General features: G+C 41.1%; 1 protein-coding gene across 1 annotated transcript; it reads left to right on the top strand.

Annotated features, from left to right (window-relative positions):
- The first annotated feature begins 8,197 nt into the window (after window positions 1-8,197).
- Window positions 8,198-10,717, top strand: LOC118405964 (uncharacterized protein DDB_G0271670-like). The gene is made up of 4 exons (XM_035805816.1): window positions 8,198-8,249; window positions 8,798-10,117; window positions 10,314-10,435; window positions 10,688-10,717. The coding sequence occupies exons 1-4, from the start codon at window positions 8,198-8,200 to the stop codon at window positions 10,715-10,717; spliced, it is 1,524 nt and encodes a 507-aa protein (XP_035661709.1).
- The last annotated feature ends 2,139 nt before the right edge of the window (window positions 10,718-12,856 follow it).

Raw genomic sequence — 12,856 nt, 5'->3', positions numbered from 1 at the left:
TCGTTTGCTCAGCACACAATTCAAGCAGGTGAGTTTAATAGAGGCTCGAGGGCAGACGTCACAGTTGAGTGGCGCAGTAGAGGGCACAAAATGGAAATTTTGGCCCAACCTGGAGACTTTTTGGGTTAGAACTGGAACAGGGAGGGTATAAGCTTTCTCATTTTGGTCAAAATTTGCTCTGTAAAGCAGTTTAGCGCGCGGATGTATTTTAGTTGCTGAAGATCATATGGGTTGTATCAGGAGAAAACTGGGGTCAAACTCAAAGGTGAGGCTTCTTTTATAGAGCGAAAATTTCTCGGAGTTTGAGCCGTTCAACACACTGTTTTCTTTTAGTGATTACGATGACAAAGATGGCCCTTGTGACTGATAGTACGTTTACTTGAAGCTGTTGTAAATTCCCTTCTGGGGACTGGATACGTTGCAAACATGTGTAGTCTCTAGCCTTATCATGTGTCGTAGATGTCAGTCTCGCTGCCATCTTTCAGTTTATAGCCCTTGGGCAAATGATATGATATAAGCGAGAATTACAACTTCATATTGCAAATTTTGTGGGTACTCTTACCAAAACGTTCTCCGTGAAAGCGACTAAGCAAAAAGAAGATCTACTTCTTTTCAGATCTTGACAAAGAAGCGGTCGATAAGGTGCTTGGACAAATAGATCCGGAACTGTTCTCAGATGTGCTATGTCAGGCGGGATACACCTATTCGAAAGAAGGCGTTCAATGCATGTCAACATGCAAGTTCGACAAAAAGTTCTGCAAACACGATGGACAATGTGTTCACGTGTCTGGACAAGACGTCTTCTGCAAGTGAGTACCTATCTTATCAAAGGCCAAATCAAATTAACAATTTTAGTCATTTTATAATTCCAAGGAAATCGAGGATTTATACTTACAATGATACAATGTTCTTATATCTTATATGTAGATCAAGGCATGACATGCATGGCATCACCCGATTCCCAACTAGAGCTGTATTCAGGAAATGACAGAAAATGATGAAAAAATATTTATTTCGTATGCATATAAATCTATGTGTGTGTCTGTATTTTAGTATTTTTGTCGTCAGCATAACTTAACACCTATGTATGAAATGTAATTATATTTGATTTTTTTACGCCAAAAAGCAGTTACTCAAGCAAATGGATACAATTGGAAAACGGTCAACTTGCTTGAGTAACTACTTTTTGGCATATCTTTTTACCCGGATGTCTAACCTTCATAGGCATATTTGTTTTTGTTCCGTTTGTCCTGGTCATGCTATGGTCTTCATATTTTGGTGGTGGATAGCTTTTGTTATAATGGAGAAGTTGTGTGTAGGTTTGGGCCGTCTAGCAGCTTGCTTTGGAACAGCAAGGGCGTTTTAGATTTTTTGTTGAACATTACAGACATTACATTTCTTTATTGTTAGGTGTAACGCTGACCCCAAAGGCTTCTACATGGGAGATAGGTGCGAGTTCTACGCTTCACAGCCATTGGTCATTGGGCTAGGGGCCGCAGCTGGAGGCCTCCTGTTTATCATCATCATCACCCTGTCCGTCTGTCTATGTTGCAGACGTAAGAAAAAAGACAGTGATTCTGAGAGGTACGCTGGCACTTATATATACGTATTGAACATCTGATAAGTAACTATGTTAGCATGACATTATGCAGATATGACAGCTTTTTTCGATACATCTTTTTAAAGTTCAAAGTCAGGTGTGTTCTTGAGCTCTTTGTTTATTTTTACCTCCATGAAATATTTTCACACACACACAAACGCTAGTGAAAGTATTTCATGGAGGTCAAAGTAAACAAAGAGCACAAACATGACAATGAGGAAATGATTTTCATAACTAACGTAGAAATTACAAACCGCTTAATGATAGATGATAAATGACTTTTCTTATTTGTGACAGCTAACAATGAACATTACCATTTCATATATTATGTAAATGTCAAAATCATTTGCATTACATCAACAAAAGGTCTATTTCATGGAGGTATGAGGTCGCCAAACTCCAATTTTATATTTCTGTGCTAACTTTCTACTCATGTTATATCCTAAATCTGTGCCTACCTATTGTATTGTTGCATTGTATTGTTTATGATTTTTATATCTTAGTAGTAATTCATGCTTCATATTCTTTCTTTAGCCAACAGATATCCGATAACCCCTACTGGTCACCTGACGAGAAGGCACCAATGACGAAGCAGACAGACGACATCCCTGATGAAATGCCGCTCTATAGGTTAGGTGTAACGATAGTTCATTGTTTTTATTTGATTTGCTCCAAGCTAGTGTTGTCCTAGTGTCTGCTACCAACCAGTTGTATCTAAAGTAGTGTGTGAAGGGTCACTAAGTCTACCATAGAATGACAACCAAACATAGCTTGTTCTTTAGCTAGCCTGTAAATTATTAACTGGCAGCTAGTGAACGTGAGAGGTTAAACTAAAAACAGAAGTCCTGGCTTAGATTGGACTGTATCAAAAGGACTTGAAAAAGGGCAGAAACAAGTCATAAGCCATGTCACACTTCCGAGTACGCATGTACAACGACAGGAATTGTGGGTAATATGTCAAAGGTGAAGGCCCCTAACTTGTGAACCGACCATTGTCTCGATTTGCATAACAATCTCCAGATGTGGGTTTGTATATTCCTCAGGGGTCTTCCACTTTGACATATTACCCACAATTCCTGTCGCTGCACATGCGTACTCGGAAGTGTGAAAGAGATTTTTATTTTTTGTCAACGGTTACATGACGTCATCGTTTCCCTTTCCAGCATGGTGAACAAAAGGGTGACCTACTCCGAGGACAGTTCTGGCTCGGAGAAGAACAACCTGACTAGGGCATCTCGTCTGTCCAATCAGGATCCTAGGGACGGTTACGTCATGCCCACCAGGGAGCGTCCAGCCAATAACAGCGTCGGTTACAGACACCTAGAGACCTTTGGTGGCCGCGACAACCGTGCTTTTGATTGGAAGCCGAGTGTCAAGAACATACCGACTAATCAGGTAAATATTCACACAATGACTACGCTACTTTCTTCCTTTCCTTAATTTTTGCCTTACATTTCTGTCAGTTTTTCTTTTAATACTTTGATTTCTTCCTTTCTTGTCATGGCCAATTTTCTTTAGGACTAAAGCCTTGGGTTTTAGCCAAACACTCTAAAGCTTACAAATGTCGTTTGGATGCTTTGACGTAGTATTTTTATAAGAAGTGTCACTTTCTGAGCTCGCTTACAATAGCATGAAATGATATACAGGCCTCTCATTGACGTTATACTTAAATATTATAATTTGAGTCCTCCGACGACCATGTAATTAGCGGGTGATTGAACATGTAGCATCTTTCTGTGGTTTAGAGACGTACGCTGTAGCAGATGGCGCAGATGACGACAAATAAAAAGCCTGTATATAGCAGAAAGGCTGAAATGCTGTCATATAGAGCATTAAAACGTTCTCAAAACAAACATATACTGAGACAAATTAACCGACATGTTTTCCTACACAGGAGTACAAACTTCCCCGGGCCCGCCTCTCAACCAGTACAAACCAGTGGTGATGACGTCACCATTGCTGACGTCACCAGGTCAGTGTTGATAACCTGTTAGCACAATGACTGTTTACTGAGAAAACAGCATTATCTTTATCACCCTTTAATACGTATTTATCACGATACTGCCACAAGGTGGGTTCACACCAAGTGCGTATGAGGTCCGCATGGAAGTCTTAGCCTCTTCCATGCTCCATAAGTCGCTGGTAAAAAGTAGAAATTGGACAAATTTAGCAAGATAACATGTCAAATGATTCGCAAACCATACTCCTCGGTCAAATAAATCTTCCGGCATGTTATGTGTCTATATGTCTTAGATTTCTACTGTATTTTCTAGCAACCTGTGGAGCCTGGAAGAGGCGGACCTTAAAAGCAATTGAGTATAAACGCACTATACTAAAAGTATGTAAAAAGAAAGACGCCAAACTGTACCATATAGTCACCAGACAGTGGTTTTGCGTTAGCGGTTTTACTTCTACATATCGAACACAAAACCACCGCGAAATTTTTGCTCTAGTATCACCAAAGAGTACATGAAAGACATCTCAGCAAGGAAGTAAGGCTTATAGGTGTGGCTGGATTTTGTGCATTTTATCTTATGTTACAAGGCTATTCTTACCAAGATGTTTGCTCGATTGATTTTTAGGACCACAACCCTGACTGATATGGGACGGACCTTTGACCGGCTGCCCCCTAGCGCATGCTCTACGAACTGCACCATGAGAGCGTTGTTAGAAGCATGATTGTTAAAGTTACAAATCTTAACTTTGCTAAGATTTTTTGCTTTCCTGGACAACGTAAATATTTTTCGTATGCTTTAACAGAATACGAATAAGTTGAAAACAGTCTATTCTTCCACACATGGTAATACACATTACATATTTGTTTTAACTGTATGTTGCACGTAGCGAGGCAAATTGATTGAAAAGACTATTCTATGCTGGGAAATGTCAGGCTTTCTTGCTAGCATTGTTGATGTACACATATATGGTGTACTTGTAGGGAAGAGCTGTTTATTTTTAGACAAAGAAAGTATTAACTGTGTGCTATGACGACAATATAGACAATGGCAATGTAACGCTTTTTATTACATCGTAGGTAACTTTCATGATGATATTGTGTGCCAGACGATTTTTGCCGCACGATTTTAAAATGTACAATGCTATTTTGCTTTATTCACTAGCTCTGTTTTATCCTTCATCTTGATATAGAATACGCTTGTTGTGAAATGCAATGGAAAAGTTTAAAGAACTTGTAATAGCTGTTGATTTTGAATTTTGCTTGAGATTAATGGCCAACCTGTGTCCGTATGCCATTAGAGAACAACAGAGAAAATGTGAATACTCAAAACTTTTATTTTACGATTTGGGATACAACAAACGAAGACATATTGTAAAGTACATTTCTGTAAGATAGTTTTACGTTGGAAACAGAAATGACGTATACATGACTGTACACGTGCATTCAGCTTGACAAATAAAAAAACATAGTGCTGATTACGTTGTGACTAGGGCTGGGTACCGGTACAGAAAATTCAGGTCCAGGTCCGGTTCAGGTCCAAAGGATCAGGTCCAGGTCCGGACCTGAACCTGGACCTGATTCAGTATGACTCATACCAATAGTCCATTTTACTACAAAGAAATCTGTTTGGTGGAGTACTAGACTTACACTGGCGTTTTAAAATTCTACAACGCTAACTGCACCTGTACGATTGGCTGTAAAACTTGGTAGAAATTACTATAAACTCTACTCTACTTCACTTTTGTTATTTTCTTCCACCTGCAAGTGCTAAAACGCTTGAATGCCTTATAAAATAATCTGTTAATTTTCTAATCGGTCCAACATCCGGTCCACCTAATTTTTTCAGGTCCGGTTTTTCTGGACCGGTCCAATGAGAAAAACCTGTTTTGTACCGGTACGCTGTACCAATACCCAGCCCTAGTTGTGACAGCTATGTTTGATCTTAGAATGATGAATGTTATAATTATTTGCATGTCAACATCAGCGCCACTATGTGATGACGTCACTATTGAGTGACGTCAGTGTTAAGGGTCACGTGGTCGCTCTCTTCCATCATGGCGTAATGTACTTCACATGTGTGTGAATAAAGCTCCCTTTGAATCGAGTTGCATCGTGCCTCTGAGTCTCTCATCAGCACCTTCCTGCATCAATGTTGGCGTGGTGGCAGCGGCTGGGAAACGATACCCATGTCGAAACCCGAACTTTGTGCCTGGAGGAGTCGCAATAGAGGGAACGGGCCAATCGTAACCAAAAGGATGTAGCTACAACAATGGCGGACGTTCTCACTTGTGTAGGAGGGGTTCTGGCGTTTCACCTCCTTCGCGGAGACCCCGGTCGGAATTTACGCCGTGCCGTCTACACCTAATCCCTGCACCAGCTTCGCTGTAGACCCACAGAGGTTTCAATAGAAGTTGCAGCTTCGCTGTAGACCCACAGAGGTTTCAATAGAAGTTGCAAAGAGCTTCGCTGTAGACCCACAGAGGTTTCAATAGAAGTTGCAGGGAGCTTCGCTGAACAACCCCCAGAGGACTCATAGAAGTTGTAGGGAGTAGCCTCGGCTTATTTATCCGGCAATCCTTATTTTTCCGTTCCCCCTACCGAGTGTTTGCGGCGTCCATCAACAACAACATCCGTCATGTTTTCCTGGTTCACCCGACTTCGACCGAGACCGCCCACGGACTTTGCTACCGGAACTTTGCCCGTAACTGTAACCTGTGATCTACTAAGAGGAGCATCAACCCACGGAACTGTAGCTGCCTGTAGGAACATCTCAACCAGCGAACACTGACTTTTCGTCTGCCAAGAAGAGCGCTAAACACCAAGACCGCGTCGCCCTACACTGAATTGGGACAACTCACAAGCCAAACAGAACTCTGATCCATATCTTATCAGTAACCTTTTTGATTATTGCTATATTTGTATATCATTCCCCATGTTACGTTAATTTAGACGCGGTAATTCTATGGTAACATTGACATTTTATGCCATTCAACTGTCTCAATATTCAGACGTAATGTATTCACAATCTGATGTTAAATGTTATTTGTTACATTATGTTCTACAAACCTTACCTCATCAGTCAACAATTTCCTTCACATACATTGTCATGTTACTTTCTTTTCACCGGTTCTAAATTTTCTATTTCTGTAACAGGGGGAGGGGTATTTTATGGATACTACTATTATAGTTCATGTCCGCTCTGCAGATTTATCACTAAAAATAGACAATATTGTCAGATTTTATTCTGTTTCAATCAGAATCTTAAGGCAGAAAGAAGAAGAAATGGAAAAGAAGATAAATCACGCCACTATGTGATGACGTCACTATTGAGTGACGTCAGTGTTAAGGGTCACGTGGTCGCTCTCTTCCATCATGGCGTAATGTACTTCACATGTGTGTGAATAAAGCTCCCTTTGAATCGAGTTGCATCGTGCCTCTGAGTCTCTCATCAGCACCTTCCTGCATCAATGTTGGCGCAGCTCTTTAAACATTACTAGACTAAGTATACTCTGCATACTTTGTACTGTACGACACAGATTCGTCTAATTAAAAGAAAACTGTCTAACGCTTTTGAAGCTCAGAGCAATATTAAACATAGACCTATATATTGAAGGCGGCAAGCCTGTATTGTGCAGATGAAAAGAGCATTTAGCTAAAATTGAGAAAATAAAAGATAACGGTAGTCACAAAGTCTGTAGGATCAGTGTGTTGTTGTGCACTGTGTCTAGGGCATGGTATTGGAAGGTGGAGCCCATCCCTCTCCTTTCACTGACTTTTACCTCCCCAACTGAAGTCAGGTACCCATTTTTACACCAAGGTAGAGTGAGGAAAGTTGTGTAGAGTGCTTTTTCTCTATCCAAAACTAAAAAAATGTAACCGTGGTCTCTCAACGTCGTGTACTCTAGCCTAACCATTCAACATCAGGAAGGATATGAATTCTGAGAAAAAAATGAGATCACATCCTTGCCATGAAGGAAAGTGTCGCCATATTGTGTTCTTACTTAGGTCACGTAACATGGTAAGGTTGCTGGGAAATTGTTGGAAACCAGTGACCGCATGTCTTTGTTATTTTACTGATAAAGTCCGTCATAAAATGTCTTGTTTAAATACCTGCAGACATTAATTAGAATATAAAGGGACGATTAGTCGCATAGATGTTGAATAGGTGAAGGAAGCAAGCCTTGAATTTTCTCAAGCGTTTCCTTATAGGAGCCCCACATTTAGCAAACCATACGTATTGTTGCGGTGGCAAAATTTGAAAATAAAGGCCTGTGTTCTTTTGACGGTGAACAAAGTGAGTTGTGCTTGCAGTCGGCACAACGTAAGCATGCGGTCATGGGCCCTTTGGTCTAGTGCGGTGATTAACACATTCTTACACAAATAAAACCATGGTTGCGAACTTTTCACATGACGTTATTCCACCCCCTGGACACACATAAACACGTACCAAAGGAAAGGTGTAAAACACGAACAGAAGTCTCGGTAGTCAAGACCACTATTTCCTTGTAGACTTGCGTAGATTTGCAACAGCATTCGGATTAGGAGGACTCCATACGACCGTTCTCTCTGTGTTACATTTTGTGAGATCTTAAACAAAGATTGTCTGCAGGAGAGCTGTTTTCTGAGGATCGGAAGCCATCATGGATACCATGACTGTGTTCCTTTCCTTCTTAGCTGTTGGGGCTTCTCACTGTAAGTTTTTCTATATTATCTTGTTTGTAGAAATATACTACTTTCGCCTTTTGGCGTCAGCATACATTTGGTGAATGTAAAGTGTTGTATAGTAGAACAGACTGTAACTCCATAGTGCTAGGGGCATGTAAAAAATTGAAGCTGTTCGAATTTTGAGTAGTTGGCCAGAGTTCAAAGTTAAACAAGATTCGCGTTTGCCGTTGTGTGCTTACGTCTTGTTGAAATGATATGGGAATTATTGTATTAATTAAGTTAAGAGTGCATCCACAAGGGTAACATACGCACTAGTGCACTAGTGTTAAGGCCTTAAAATTATGTTATCATAAGTAGCCTATTTCTTAAAGTACGACTTATACAATGTTAACTTTTGTTATCATTAAAGAAATCATGGAAAAATTGTATGGACCAAGAATATAACCATGTAAATCACTAGTGACTAGAGCTCTACTACTCCATACCTCTAAACACGGTATGATTATCAGTAGCTTCCCCGACCATGTGTGAGCAGGAAAAGCTTTAAATTCTGCCAACATGTAAATAAATTACAGCGACTGGAAAAGCAGCATCAGCTATCAACGTCACTACTACTGCGGACACAACTTTCCCTGCCGCGCCTACAACGGAGAACAACGCAGCTTCTGCTATCGCTGCTACTACAACGGGTACCAACACCCCATCTTTAAACACAACCACTACAGCGACTAGCAGCACCCCATATTCAAACACAACTACTACAACTGGCAGCAGCACAACATCTTTAACTACAACCATCACGACGGGTAGCGGCACCACATCTTCAGCTACAACCACTACAACAACGGGCAGCAGCACCCCATCTTTGGCTACAACCACTACAACAACGGGCAGAAGCACCCCATCTTTGGCTACAACTACTACAACAGGCAGCAGCACCCCATCTTTGGCTACAACTACTACAACAGGCAGCAGCACCCCATCTTTGGCTACAACCACTACAACAACGGGCAGAAGCACCCCATCTTTGGCTACAACTACTACAACAGGCAGCAGCACCCCATCTTCAGTTACAACTACTACAACGGGCAGCAGCACCTCATCTTTGGCTACAACTACTACAACAGGCAGCAGCACCCCATCTTCAGATACAACTACTACAACAGGCAGCAGCACCCCATCTTCAGTTACAACTACTACAACAATGGGTAGTGACACCACATCTTCAGCTACAACTACTACTACAACGGGTAGCGGCACCACATCGTCAGCTTCAACTACCACAACGAGCAGTAGCACCCCAACTTCAACTACAACTACTGCAACAACGGGTAGCGGCACCACATCTTCAACTACAACTACTACAACGGGCAGCATCACCCCATCTTCAGCTACTACAACGGGCAGCAGCACCCCATCTTCAGCTACTACAACGGGCAGCAGCACCCCATCTTCAGCTACTACAACGGGCAGCAGCACCCTATCTTCAGCTACTACAACGGGCAGCAGCACCTCATCTTCAGCTACTACAACGAGCAGCAGCACCCCATCTTCCGCTACTACAACGGGCAGCAGCACCCCATCTTCAGCTACTACAACGGGCAGCAGCACCCCATCTACAACGAGCAGCAGCACCCCATCTTCAGCTACTACAACGAACAGCAGCACCCCATCTTCAACTACAACGGGTAGCAGCTCTGCTAGCACTCTCGCTTTTACAACCAAAAGTACCCCTGCTTTCTCCACCCCTACGACTGCCAGTACAACTAAAACAACATCTTCAACCACCAGAACAACAACAACCACTACTTCTGCCGCCTCCACCACCGACAATACTACTACTACAAAGATTACGGAAAAGCCGACGACACCAAAGATAACAATACCACCAAAGGGTAAGGATTGTACCATGTTTTACTTTGCTTCAGCACATAAGGCATTTAGAGCATTCACATATTGGCTTCAATAGTTCAAACTTCAAGTGAATGCAGATGGTCTTGTATTAGAAGTTTCCGTAGAATTTCCTGTGGCTTTAAAGTGGAACTGTTGAATGAGGAATATAGTACAATGCCTTTGTCATGTTTGTCCTAGATCCAGAAAAGCCATCGAAGATTGTTGCCTTTCAACTGAGCCTTGATGGTGATTTCATGCAAACGTTGAATGACAGCGAATCATCTGCGTATCAAGACCTAGAGAGAAGCTGCATAAAAGCGGTACGTTGGAGTTTGTGTCTTCAAACAGACTATTTAGGGGTATCCGTACATAGAAATCATAGACTTATCAACAGTGTTGAATAATAAGATGATTTGTATACAACTAAGTGCTTTAGTGCTTTATTTCACCGTCCGTCAACATACACATGTCACTTTCCTCAGGGCAATTCTGACAGGTTCACATTGAACTGCAGTATAGGTGGCGCTGCTTACAGATGCAGTCACTCACTCACACTCACTATCCATGGTTAGATTATACTGCTGCTACAGTGCCAAACGTAAATGAATTTTTCTAAATGAATAGTCTTGTTCGTCCCTCTTGTTTGAGGAGCACATAGTGATATATCTATCAACTAAGATATATACTGTATATGTAATCTCTATAAGAAGAAAACAACAGTTACTGTTTCTAATCTAAAATGACTTTCGGAGCTAGTACACTTGCCAGGGACATTGTACGGAAGTGCGCACACATAAAAGATTATATCCTTTTCTTACAGCTGACTTCATTGCACGCAGGACAAAGGGGATTCCAAGGTGTTTATATTCTGGGGTTCAGGTATGAGATATATTTTATTACTTTTAATATGTTATGTATACCGTACTTACTGACCATGTTTTTGTGCAATTATATCACGTTAAGTTGCTACGAAGTCTTGCATTCGTTTTGTATTTTCTCAAAGAGTTGTCAAAAGAGAATCTTTACTAGTAGAATCTTATTACGAATGTCACTTAAGTAACTTGATACATCTTTACTTATATTTTACTCAGTATTGTTGCTTAGCAATATGTAAGTATGCACTGTACGTGTGGGACGTAGTGTTAGCAGCGACACCTTGCTACAATGCGAAGTATGACAGGTGACAGACGTTCATGAAAAATTTGCCTATAATGTCACACAGAATACAGAACCTTATTATTCAGTCATTTGCCATCCTGATAAAACTACATGTATTCACGGATTTATATGTCACAACCTTACAGATCCGGAAGTATTGTCGTAAGGTACATCGTCATATTCGAGGATGCGAACCTAGCGGCGAACGAGGACATTACAACTGAAGTCGAGACCTTGATTCGAAATGGAAACCTCACCAGTATCGGGAACTACACCGTAGATGAAGCTTCATTTAGGGAAATAGACATAAGTATCGAAGGTATAAAGTACAATCTATTACTAGTATATACATTTCATATATGTTTAAAGATTAATTGATGTCAGCAATATTACCCCTTGTGTTTGTTTGTTTGCTTGCTTGTTTGTTTGTTTGTATTGCATACCCGGTAAACTGCCTAATAGTGTAACACACCAGGCTAGTACTGAGCATACAGTACAAGCTGCATATCCGGACAGATTTGTTTGATCCATTATCACCGGGAAGAAAACCTATTCTCTTTTATACGTCGATGAAGATAAGACATCCAGGTAATAAGATATGCCAAAAAGTAGTTACTCAAGCAACTGGATATGATGTTGGAAACGGTCAGAAGTTTCAACTGGAATCCACCAGTTTTCGTCAGTGACTTTTGGTATATTCTCTTTTATAAGAATGACGAGATCTTTAACGTGCTTGAGGTGTGGCTCTCCTCAAACATGGGACTTCAAATTAACGTCCTATGCGTGACACGTACACATCCCTAGCCGAAGCAAGGAACTAATTGGTGTAAGTACCTTTCCCAAGGGCACAACATTTAGACCTATCACGGATTCATTACAAACTCAGTACCCCCAGCTTATGACTCAACATTCCTAACCAGGCGACCATCTTTATCTGTATGCTTGATAATGGGTAACACGTACAAAATGAAGTACCAAAAATACTATAAACGCAAGCAAAAACTAATGCGATTGATATGAATGTATTCTTTCAGACATTATTGAAGCAGTTGATCAGGAGGACCTGTGCCATGGTGGTTGCACGGGTGGCAAGTGCAACCTGAGGACAGCTTACGGGGTCCTGCTAACGGAGTGTGTGTGTGAGGACAACCATTGCAAAAACGGCGGGCAATGCAGTTATGAAGACGGACCTAAATGCAGGTAAAGCTCTTGTGTTCAAACTAAGATCTTGTAAGATGATAAGTAAAATTTGAATTTGAACTTTCTGTTTGAGTTGTGTTCAGCACCAAGGACAGGTAGATGTGAATGTGTGTATGTGTACTTGTCCGTACATAGTGTTCATGATCAATGATAGATGTACATGTATGTGTGTATGTGTGTGTGTGTATGTGTGTGTGTGTGTGTGTGTGTGTGAACTTGTCTTCGTGTACTTTTATGTATATATGTGTGTGTGTGCATGCGTGCGTCTGTGTATTTGTCTATGTATGTGTGAGCTTGTGTTTGTGTACGTTTGTATGTGTATGTGTGAGTGTGTATATGTCTCTCTCTATCTCTGCATCTGTGTTTGTCTATGTGGTAACTCA

The sequence above is a fragment of the Branchiostoma floridae genome, chromosome 18 (genome assembly GCF_000003815.2).
Source record: "Branchiostoma floridae strain S238N-H82 chromosome 18, Bfl_VNyyK, whole genome shotgun sequence".
NCBI lineage: Eukaryota > Metazoa > Chordata > Leptocardii > Amphioxiformes > Branchiostomatidae > Branchiostoma > Branchiostoma floridae.
This window is presented reverse-complemented; position numbering and strand designations above follow the sequence as displayed.